This window comes from Ips typographus, linkage group LG16 (genome assembly GCF_016097725.1).
Source record: "Ips typographus isolate SLU linkage group LG16, UJ_Ityp_2.0, whole genome shotgun sequence".
NCBI lineage: Eukaryota > Metazoa > Arthropoda > Insecta > Coleoptera > Curculionidae > Ips > Ips typographus.
Genome location: NC_138437.1, coordinates 2,963,376 through 2,976,168, shown reverse-complemented (window position 1 = coordinate 2,976,168; position 12,793 = coordinate 2,963,376). Strand labels below are relative to the sequence as shown.

At 33.2% G+C, this 12,793-nt stretch overlaps 1 protein-coding gene and 1 long non-coding RNA gene across 3 annotated transcripts in view; one reads left to right on the top strand and one right to left on the bottom strand.

Moving 5' to 3' along the window:
* Positions 1-12,793, bottom strand: part of LOC145738796 (uncharacterized) — a 116,485-nt gene that overhangs the window by 94,369 nt on the left and 9,323 nt on the right. The window lies entirely within an intron of this gene.
* Positions 1-12,793, top strand: part of grh (grainy head) — a 72,573-nt gene that overhangs the window by 51,058 nt on the left and 8,722 nt on the right. For both annotated transcript variants that reach the window (XM_081993848.1, XM_081993847.1), the window contains exons 4-7: positions 5,308-5,620; positions 5,957-6,652; positions 8,521-8,693; positions 9,891-10,053. In XM_081993848.1, the coding sequence (XP_081849974.1) occupies positions 5,308-5,620; positions 5,957-6,652; positions 8,521-8,693; positions 9,891-10,053 (1,345 nt within the window). The remainder of the gene's footprint in view (positions 1-5,307; positions 5,621-5,956; positions 6,653-8,520; positions 8,694-9,890; positions 10,054-12,793) is intronic.

Below are 12,793 nucleotides of genomic sequence, written 5' to 3'. Positions count from 1 at the left end.
GTACAAATCATTTATTACTTCGGTAGAATCATGACTGACATCGACGACAACCACATGAAAAAGAAATCGTCAGCAATTCGTTACGACACTTAAAGTGTCAACGGAAATTTGATGGTTTATATTGATGTAGAGAATGTTTTATGTTTGTTTGATTATTTTCACTGAACAATGGTAAAATCGACTGTTTATTATTAAATAAATTATGCATTACATATTACATCGCTTTGAATAGGATTTTGTCAGTTGTCTGTTTATGGTACGAATTCTGTGGTACTCTAATGACGTACGTAACCAAAAAAATTAAAAATCTATAACTTTTCTACTTGCTAAATTTCGAGTTTAACGTTGTTCAAAATTTCGGTTTTAGGAATTTTATCATTTGTAACATGTGTTACCAAATTTACGTTCATTTAGTTATCTTGAAATAATTTGCAAAAATTTTGGTGAATTACACATTGCACTGTAGAATTAACTTAAGTTTTCTTCACTTCACAAAAACTGTTTTCTCTAGTACGACAATTAGGTAGTACTGTAACCCTATAAGAAAAGTGATACCTTTCACACATTCGCAATCATCAGTGAATATATAACGAAGCTTGCTCAAAAATCGGGTTTCTTATTTACATTTGGCCCCTTTCCGGTCAATAAATTTACTGTATCGAATAACTACACTCTATACTCCTTGTCGCATCGTCGATGAATATTTAAATTTAAAACTAACATGAGTCCCAAATCTCACGTCCGGAGGTCTATATAATTTGTAAGGGTTTCACTTGATGCTATCGGTATCATATTACTATGCAGATTCGAGATAACTATTTTAATAATGGAGATTAAAATTACATATGTAGGATATTGTGCGGTACGGAGCCGTCGAGGAAGATCCTCAGCCCCTCTGGGAAGTAGGTAAATCGTAAACAGAGATTTGAATTTAACCATTACGGTCTTTTGAACTATTTTGATTTATCGCGGGATAAAAATGTTTTGGAGCAGCACCCAAAATAAAATTTCAAACGGATTTTATCGGAATTAATTCAGTTACGCCAACATAATTAAAACGATTGTTTAAAATTATAACATGGTGGGAAACTGGAATTTATAAATGACATATTTAGCATGAAAACACCTACGAAAACTCGATGAGATATAGATGCATAAATTTAATGTTTTATATATTATACAATAAAGTTAAAGCTGTAGCAATAAGCCAAACTTATGGAGACTAAACACGCGAGAAACATCGATTTATAGCGTTAAAAATATTCGTCATAGATACATAGGTAGGCAGCGCAGACTCCCACGTAAATTATCATATTTTTTATAATAACTGCATAAAACGGACATAGCAGAAACCGAAACGGTTAGACAAAATAAGCATAAAATATATGCGAATCTTTTTTAGAATAAAAACGTCCCCACGGAGAATTTATAGTCATTTGGGTTGTATCGTCTCACTATATATTACGACAAGCACAATAGGATTAAGGTAAAAAATTCTACTGAACAGCGGCTGCTGAATCTCAGACGTTTGCATAATTTGTATAGATTTATTTTTGTATTTTCAATTGTGCACTGTCTAGGTACTACGCCTCTTTGTGTACGAGTATATTACTGCTTTGATTTCATCTTCCTTTAGGCCATTGCTGGATTATTGTAATCTCCTAACTCTAGTACGTGCTTTGAATTTATTACTAATACTTCTTTCGCAAAATTATTCATCACTTACTTTCTTAAGTAAATAGACACCTAACGGATTTTTGCAATAAAACCTAGCAAATCTGTTATCTATTTATTATTACAGCTAATTACCTTTATTAACGGAATGCAGCGTAAGACAGCTCTAATTATCAAGGATTCCTTGCTGTCTTCTGCAATAACAAAGTTATTAGAATTTGAATTACGTCCGATTTTAACTGGATTAATAACTAATAAGAGTCTAACCAATGGCATTTACTCATAACACTTTAAACTGGTAATGGAGTTATTGAATTAATATCTCAGTCATGCATTTTGCGGCAGCTTCATTTGAATACCAGTTTACGACTTATGTATCAGCAGTTTGACGGACTATAAAAATATTCTTTAATGCACTTAAAATTAGGTTATATAAATCCTATAAAAAACAACAAATAGTTATCTCTCTCATTGGTGAATTGCAATATCCACACAAGAACGCTCTATTTATTGCTACGTTACACTAAATGTGTACAAAAATTCGCATTCAAATTAGATTTAGATCTGGATATTTCAGCGATTGGTTAGAACCCTAATAAGACGAAGATAAATCGTTTAGCTCAAAAAGGAAAAGTATTTTTACTTTCAAAAAGTTTAATAAAAATTAAACTTTCTTAATAGAATTTTCGTTAACATTCCTTTTCTCTTTTTTATAATTATTAATCATTTAAAAAATTTATCAAATCCATAAAAAATAACTTGTTATACTTTTCTAAAGTTGAAGATGTTATCCAAGTAGTTTCAATAGTCTCTACTACGTTGACATTTTACTCAATATAAACTTTGAACGCAATTTTGAAAGAATATAAATAAAATTGTCACACTGATCAAAACTGATAATCATAGTCAAGCCTGAAACGAAAATCTACATAAAAACAAGTACCTACAGTAGTAGTTACACTGGTACCATCTTTATGAATGGTCTATATAAGGTCAAATTAACAGTAAAAAAGAGACCTGTTGAAGCAAATGCATATCAAGATATGCAGGAATAGAATCTAACATAGACTGGTTCATCAGTACCATGAGTCTGTAGGTACTAATCGTGATTACCGCAACCTGTAAACCCGGTCACCTTCACAATGCCAAAGCGCGAACCACGAGCCGTCTAACACGACCATATGATCGGTACCGTCTGATAGTTTTCACCATTTTTCTTCAACAGTCACTAGAACCTTTGTAAGTTATTTATAGTACTCGTGCACTTTATGTTCGTTTTCTGCAAGCAGGATTACAGCAAATTTTTTGTTTGACACATGAGATATAAAGCTTCAAGGGTCAATATTTTGAACATGTCGGACTAATCAGAGCTCAGGATCCTTGATTTGTCCTATTTGATACGGTTATTATGCTAGGAGTTACATTGTCCGCGTTGTATAGTTTTTATAACCGTTTATTTCTTAACACATCAAACGTAAAAGCCGATAGTAATCTAAATATGTAGAAAGTTTTTAAACTGTTGATCAGATTAACTGAAACTCATTTTTAGGTAATGTTAAAAGAGATGGAATTTCTAGATAGTTAATTTTCTATATAGGCTTAAAGTGTCAAAATTTGACTGTAGTATAATTTTTATCCCGTTAACTACACACCACCATATTTATTAATACCATCAAATGTAGACAGCCAAACAAAGTGATTTAGATTGCCAGTGTTACATAGTTCTAGATTATTAAAATCAAATAGTAAAAAATCGGTATTAACCACTTATTAGTGATCGGCACTTTGAACGATATGCAACAACACATTTAGAAGTTTTCTCACCTAATTGACTGTTGAACTCACTTGTAATACTGGTTTTACACCGACGACTTCACGCCAATAAATTCGTGAATTTATTATCACAAGAGGACTTGAAGGACAAATTGGATCAGTGTAAAGCAAAATTTGACTTCAGATTTATCGTGAAGAAATTCACGAAAATAGAGCATGTTCTATTTTCCGTCATGATAATAATTGTAACAAAATGAGTTGTGGAAACAAATATACACCAAACCTCAATTTAAAAATTAACTGAAAAATAAATTACTTTCTTGTGGGTTGGTAATAATTGACATTTGACAAATTTTACATGAAAGTTTGTTTGATGTAAAACTGGTTCTTCACGTGAATAAATTCATGGATTTATGGATGAATAAAGTTCGTAAATTTATTCATCAATAAATTGACGTGAACTTTGATGTAAAACTAGTATAAATCATTTTATTTAAAGTAATGACACTTTTCTAAATTCGTTTCAGGTATACTGGTGATACATACCGTTTGTCTTTTCTTAATTACATCAAATTATTTAGTGAATTGTTTCAAAAAGTGACTTTTAATTGCAAGACAACCAATCGAGAAGTACACATAGAGCAGTGTAGGTTATTCACAATTGAAGACACTTTTTCTTTAGTTGACTAAAAATTGACATATTATTGCTACAATTACAAATCAAAACAAGAGCAGCAAATTCAAACACATAAAGTGTTTCTTGTCTATGTAACTGTTGATGTCTCTAACACAGAAACCCTAGTTGGATTACTTGTGCGTTACTGTCCTCAGAAGTCTATTTTGATTTTTTTTTGGCATCCAAACTGGTTTTCATTTAAATTTGTATAGGAAAACATTTAACCCTTCAACTTTTAAAGCAGATGCTTGCTAAAACGTCTTTCCTCACATAGTCTTAACACACAACTACATAAGTGTTTATGAAGCGTGAAGACTATTCACTGGTACAGTATACATATAGAAATATACCAAATAGTAACGTGTTAATAAAAAACGGTCAAATAAAATTTGAAAACTTTGTGGTTTCATTTTGGCTCTAAGTTAAGCTGTTAAATCATTGCAGACTTATTTTAAAACACTTGGTATAATGGAAAAAACCTTGCTCTCAATTTTGCTTCTTTAAATTAATTTTTAAAAGTTGCTTCAGTGTTGATATTTGGGTATAACAACAACAGAGTAAATTTCAGAATTGTGCTTTCAAACCATTATTGATACAGATCTAGCGTAGTATTATAAATATTCAGGGCCTAGAGGAAATGAACGGAAAACAAAACAGAGTGTGATCTATGAATGTAGGGGTTTCTCGTCTAATTGACTGTTGATATCACTTAGATATGAGTATTCCGTCCAATATGCGTGCAATGTTTAGCTTTAAATTTTTTACTGAAAAGGATATTAACTTTATAATGTTGTATTATGTGATTTTGGACAAATATTAGCACTTTTTCTACAAAGTTTCTGTTTTCTTCAAAACCGCAAATACATATTTTGTTTCACTTAATAATTCCAGCACTCACTATCTTACTGATTTTTTTCTCACTTTAGTTGGAATTGTGTATTGGTTAAAGATTTTTAACGGTATGGCCTTAGGCACTTTACGATCCATCGCCAGTGGCGTGCATTTTAATAGTAAGAATTGTGCGTTTATTGAAGAAAACGTTGGGGATAAAATAGGGTAACGTTGAGGTTGGCAAGTGACGGGACACACCCTATTATAGAAATAGTAACGCGAAAATACAAGAAGCTGAATATATCAATTTCCCCACTACTCGAAAACTCGATGACGTAATACGTTTGTTACAGGCCAAGTTCTCAAGCCGGTGGCATCCTAACGTCGCAACTGAAAGCGACCAATGGATTAGTGAGTGGGGCGGGATTAGAACTTGGGACTCCGCCTCTGAGCAGTGGCGGTCAATTAAGCTCCCAAGAGTTGCAAGGTTTATTTATTAACCAACACGTTGGGTACGCACAGCCCGCGGGCACCGCCGGACAAAATTTGCAGATCGTGAAACGAGAACCCGAAGACCTCAGCCATCACCGGAAGCTAGATTGCGGCTCGCCCAGTTCCGGTAGCTTAGATGGTTCGATCATAATTTCGAAGCAATCTCGACCTAAGGTGATTATTATAGTGATATACGCGTTGTTTTTGGGAGCTTTCTATATAACATATATAGAATTATGCGGCTACTGTTTTGGGTTTAGTGTGAAAGTGTTTTGAAAGGATTATGAAGGACTGGACTACTGCCTGGCTCAATTTCACGTAAATTAGCTCCTCTATACAGGAGAATGATATAGCTTTTCTTAGACATTCTCCGGTTGTACGGTGGTCATGTTTATGTTTAGTAGATTAGTGCATGCAAAAGCTGGTAGAATCGAAGTAGGTTAGTCCTAGGGCCACCTAGAGCAGCATGTGTCGTTTTGGCCATGTAACATCCTCCCTTGGTGGTTATAGGTGGTGCTGGTATCTTCTGGTGGCGGAAGCCAGCCTACGGACTTGATAGTAGACGTGAATTCAATCAAAGACGAGAGCCACAGAGGCCTCAATTCTCCTCAAGACGGCTCAAGATCAATTAACGGAACACCGACATCTACACACAGTAGCCTTTTGGCAGAAGGATCCAACACGGGGCCTATTGAATTTATCTCTACGGATGGACTCAAGCCAGCTATGTACACAACGCAGATATTCACCTCCATGAGCAATAATTGTCGTAGTGGCAGTGGAACCCCATCACCAATTCCCTACAACGACCATAACATTCAATACACTCAGAGTACCATGGGCAGTGGTCCCACAGGTTCCGGCTCGGCCATCTATTCCACTTCTTCCGGTAGGGCTAGCAGTTCGGGTGCTTTTACCGTTTCCGCTGATCCTTACTACCGTGAATATTTTACGACTGTCGCATCGGGTGCTGGTGCGCCCGAACCCATTTACTCTAGTCAACTCAGGCAAGGACAAATTGCTTATGGTGAAGAAGTAGCCAGTGGCGGTGCCACTGCTAGCTTTGTAGAAAGATACGTCAGACAAACTCAATATCACGGAAAAGGGGTTATTGCTGCTGCTGGTCTTACTGTTGATCTCCCTAGTCCTGATAGTGGAATCGGGGCCGATGCTATCACACCTCGTGATCAGAACACGCTGCAGCAGGTGAGCCCTAGAAAAAACCTATCAGATCTTCCAAATCTCGATTGTTTATCCACAATTTTAGTGTACTCCTATCTGTACAGACGGTTAGATTGAAAACTGTTACGTCATCACACACGTGGTTTATATTAAAATTCACTCATGTCGTCAATCACTTATCATTACTTGGTCAGATACTAACGTGATACACCATTTAGCTTAAGTAAATTACACGATATCCTATCAACACACAGGATTTTTTCAAACAAACTGTCTTTAATGTCTGAAATAACTGAAATACTGGGTGTCAAAGATTCACTACAATATTAAATATTTTTAAAACCACTTATTAAGTGCTAAGTAGATAAGACAATCCTGTATTTTTACAAAAGATTTTTGATTGTAATTGCTGTTGAATAATATAAGGATTATTTCAAATAAAAAAAAGACAATGCTGTTAAAAATATCAAAACTTCTGTATTTCGGTAAATGAACTTTCTTGAGAAATCACAATATTGACTTTAGCTACAGAATAAATTCTTAAAGCTATGTAGAGGGTATTTGAAAGCATCTATATTGTGGTTTTGACTAATGCAAGAAAAAAACTATCAAAACTACTTACCTAAAATTACTGTATATGTCTACAGAGTAATGAACCAGTTAAAGGAAGGAAGTCTTTACTATTGTACTATATTGTGAATATATGTGACAGACAAAAGAACAGATGATGACGTAACCGTTTTTTTATGAAATTCATATTCTGAACCTGGTCTTTTACGAGCCCTAACAACTAGATGTATGCGGACGACACTATTATAATCCTATTGAGTTTATTCATGTAAATCATTGAAAATCGATTGAGGAGCCATCCAAATTCAGTTACACAATAATCAAACTCCTTTGTCTTCATAGAAGCATCAACTTTTTCAGGAGCACTCTCCACGTAATGCTTAAAAAAGTCTCCATAAGGGGTAACAAACAAAGAATGGTAGCTTCTTTTCTACATTGTACCATTTATTTTTGTTCCAAAACTACTGAAAGAGTAACAAAATCATCAAATTATGAAACAGATCAGAAAGTTTTTAAATAACGTTAGTGCATAGGTCTACTCATTTGATTATTAATTAACAGTTTTCGGTTTGAAAGGACATTTTTTTGCTTTACAAGATCGCAGTAACTTATATAGTGATTTTTGAAAAGTAGTTTCTATTTAAATAATCTAAAAAAGCTTTGACACTTAGTGCTAAGTTATTAAGTCGTTAAGTCCGCACATTAATGGTGGGTTTATAAAAATATTAACAATTAAACTAAGGATAAATAACAATAGAAGTTACCAGATATTTAACTTAATAGTTCTTCTTAGTTAATTGTACCAATTTGTTCCTGCTTTTAAGTAAAGTTAGGAAAGCGTAGGAACACCCATAATCATTACAATACTTTTGTAATTCTAAAAATGGAAGATATGTACCAGTTTTTTAACTATTCCCTTTACTCCTAGTCAATTTTCAGTTTTTATAAAACCACCATTATGGTCAACAAAGTGTGCAAAGTACTTCTCCAAAAAAAAAACTTGCAAATTAAGTTGCTGTTGAGTACATACCAGATTGTATTACTTATAAAATAGCTTCAGGAGGAAAAGAAGTTCATTTAGTTGTTACAGCTCGTGTTGCGATTCTAAATTGACATAACTTTAGTCTCACTAATAATGTGGATTAAATCGAAATAGTTTCGTCTAGTTACAGAATGACCAACAAACCTTAACAAAATACAAAGTTAGGTTCTAAATTAGTTAGTTTCAAGTTGGTCAGGGACCTTAGATTTATTCCAAATAAGTACATAGGTACACTTAGATCTGTACCGAAACTTATGCAGGCCCTTAATTGTATTTTTAGTCCTTCGACTATACCGAACTATGCCAAAACAACTCCTCACTCTTGGATCCATTGTCGTTATCTCAGAAAAGTAACGGAAACTCTCAATCTCCCGGATCCCAAACTACCAGGAGTAGACCCTGGCACGACTTTGGACGCCAAAATGATGCTGACAAAATCCAAATTCCAAAGATGTAAGTAGATTTATTTTTGTTCGGTAAGGAGTTAATTAGGCTAAGTATTATTTTAGTTTAACGAGTTAACCAATTATCAAAAAACCAAATTTTTTCCTGGCACTTTCTTATGCTGGTACGTCAAAGGCTAAATTTCTAATGAACTCAAATAGGACCTTTGGAAGGAAATTAATAGACATACAAAAGTAAAAAGATAATTTTTCAAACTTTCCTCTTGCAGAAGCTTTGTCAAGTAGCTCTGTTTTTTTAACAAAAATTTACCCTTTATAGTTTTGAGAATTATTTAAATCCTAAACTGAATAAAAGTGACTTTGAGACAACTAAAACGATTATTTAAGGACCATAATGTTTAGTTACTTAGTGGTCTGATATGCCTATTTTTTGGTTAGTTTTAAAAAATTCAACTTATTATCCTTTTTAAAGATTCTATCTGAATTACACTGTATTACCAACGTTGTTTATACAACAATATATTTAATGATGCTGAATGTATGTGAAAATGTGTTATACAGTGTACATAAGGAGACAATTTTTCATTAAAAAAACGACTTGGGACAGCTAGAAAGTCATAACGACGGTGTGTCAGGTCCCTTTGAAATTGTGAGAACATGTCGGTTTTAAAGTTCTCGGAAGTGGTCTAAATTCAATTTAGTTAGGAGTAAAACATTAAAACTGAACAATGTTTTGTGACCTCGCAGTTAGTACGGGCGCGTAAAGTGGACAAACGTGATCCAAGAAATAACACTTTATATCAAGTACCATATGTCCGGCTGATAAAACAGTTGTATGCGCCATTATCAAAAACTAGTTTAAGTGGTTGTGTCGTACAGTAGATTAACCAACATTTGCAGATTTCAAAATTTGTCATAATTGTACGAGTGGCGTTGTAATAACCTCGGTTCAACAGGTCTCTTGTTTTCGACTCTTCCACTTGTCTTTGTCTTTTGCCTTAAACACGAAACGAGTTCTTTTACGTCCCATATTAATGTTTTTTTTTTACATTCGTAACTGTAACATTTCACATACCGACAAGCTATTAGTTTCGTTTAAATATTCCACACCACATTTTTTTCGTGAGGTGTTTCAATGAGAGGATCCGATACCTGCCGAAAATATTTTACAATTTTTTTTTACATTATACTAAACAGTACCATATGGTATTGAATGCATTGTTCTAATACATTTGGTTTGTTACAGATTTTCTCCATATGGCTTTAAGTACAACTTGGAGTCGCCAATTTCAACATCGCAAAGAAGGGAAGATGATAGGATAACTTATATAAACAAAGGTCAATTTTATGGGATTACTCTGGAGTATATCCCCGATCCTGACAAACAATTAAAATCCCAAACCGTAAAGGTAAGTTTTGTTTTTAGAAATACCACAATGATGCAGGTAGTATTAAATATCTATAAACCAACAGTAATGTTTGGTTTTACGGTTGTTCATAAAAAATCCATATTTTTTTCTTTAAATTGTTTGAGATAATGGAGTGGAGTGTATATAATGAAATAGAATTGTTAAAATTAGCAATAATCGCGTGTCTTGCCTTTCAACGCTTAAAGTGCAAAAAGACGTAGAAAGTATGATAAAATTGATTAAACCTTAAGTTGTTTATCCGCAATCCCACAAATAAAAAGAAAACGTGTTTTTATTTGCAGGACAGAAAGGGTTTTTTAAGAATTATTAATCTCTTAGGTGAGATGGGTATTTTATTTATTTTCATAATGACATTGCTCACTTATCACTGAACGTATTAATTCACATTATTACAGCTAATTAACAACCGTCTATAAACTTTCGTATTAATTGGTATAATTAAAAGCAATTCCATTGAATATAGTCTTAATGATCAAGTACGTATATAATTGTAAATTGTCTTCATTAGAATTGCTGCATTTTGTCATAGGAAAGCAACTACTGATCATTACTCATGACCGTAAGTGGAATCGAATGTCAGCGGAGCGAGTTTTTTGGTCAAATTCCCGATCAATAATTGGCTTTCAGCCTGAAATGTTTAACTGCTAATTCTTCATAATTTCATAAAAATTCAACGATCCCATACATACCAATGAGATCTGCACTGTTTTTTGAATAAGTTTATTGAGCTCTCCTTTTTCAGAATTAAGCTTAAGCCTTAATGAATTGCTTTTTCTGCTCAACTAAAAATAATTTGATCGTGCTTACAATATTCATTTAAACAAAATCAATCACCAAACTGGCATATTCAGGGCTCTTATTGAAATTAAATCCAACCAGAAATGTGATTTATTCTGTTAACGGTTTTTTTTTAAATAACCAATGTTGAGAACTGAAATTAACATTCAATTTAACCAATTATCTCAGTTAATCAATCACGCGAAATTGTTTGGCGTCTACACCAACAAACCCACTCGATTACTTTACCTGTACTTCGAAAATACCAGGTTAACACTTCAGCAATCTAACTTGCCAGTAAAGTCAGCATAGGCATTCGAAGCATGTATTAATATTTGATCGGATATCTCGAATATCTCACTATATACATGTGATAAATTGCGTTATAAAACACATCACAACTTGTGATGAATATGACACTAACATTCCCTTGAAAATCAGCTTTATAAATACTCAGTGACTTTCAACATCTTCAGAGCTTTCATGTCAGTTTAAAAACGATGCAGCTGTATTGAAGCTGCTTCTTGAATAATTAGCAAGTTTTTGTTGTGACTTGTTTCTAAAACCTATTAAGCTAATCTATGTAATTAGTTACAATGTAGCTAGTATTTTTGCTAGTTGGTTGGCAAGCAGTAAATGATGTATTAGCACTCTGTCACCACACTTTGTTTCCATTTTGACTATTAGACTAGTTTTTGAACCGATAAAAAAGACATATCAAATTGATTGTTTTAGATATCGCCCTTAGTCGATACCTTTCAAGTTGATCGTGCGTTAGGTATGAGAATGGGACTTAAACGGTCACTTGCCTCTACCCAACGTCGCGTCGGATTAACCACATATCCCTTCCAGCGTTTCTTTTCTTACCTGATATTCAGTGTTTCGCTTTTTATTATCTAAAGGCCAAGTCATCTGAAATTTGGCCACTGCCTGCGAGACATACTTTCGAACAACCTGCATGTATGCTGCCAGGACCGTTTCCAGTTGTTTTTTTCAATTTATAATAGTCTAAACATAGTTGCAAATGTCAGATGAGGTTACTCGTATTTTGGCAGACATAGTTCAAAGTTTCCAAGTCCTCCAAATTGTAGGAAAAAAAATAATATAATTTGACTATAAACGATCATCAATGAAATGTTTGGCAAAAGTCTGCTAACCAATATATGAAAACTAGTTATTGCTATTTTATGCAAATGTCATAAAAATTAGAGTTTATCAATGGGAACCAAAACTATTGATGACCTCTTTGAACCTGATTCAGTGAAATTTTAAAGCATCAATTAGAAAAGGGAAATACTTTTTTCGCACTTCTCTGCTAATAAATCGATAATTCTAAAAGAAACTTTCCAATTTAATAAAGCATCCTAAGTTTGTCTAAACTCATTTAGTTACACAATAATATATTTAGTGTTAGTTAGACAAACTTATACATTTCGTTTCTGAGCTACAGGGTGGTGTAAATATCCCTGGTATTTTGATGACAGTTTTAGTTTTTGTCAGTTTCATATTTATTGATAAGCTGATTTAAAAAATAATTTTAACTATTACCTACACGATTTAATTAGTTTTGTGTACTTACATTTCTTTCTTGGTGGTGGAAGAAAATTAGCAAAAATATTGTGTTTTAGCTGCTTTATCTAAAACGAAAATTGCAAAAAATACGAGATGTTACTCTTTGTTCAAAGTGTATAACCTCATATCATAGACCAAAAATAGATCATCATATAGAAAACAAATTTTACGCAAATACTATACTCCTCTTTGTAATAAATAAATTATAAAGTTGTACTAAAACTACTTATAGCATATTTGGTTTTTATGATGACTTTTATGATCACACTTTTTAATTATTTTTCGATAAATTAATTCAAAAAGATTTTCAAATTTCTTTTGTTTTTGCAATTTGGTTTGTAAAAGTAAAATACTCAATTATGTATCTAGG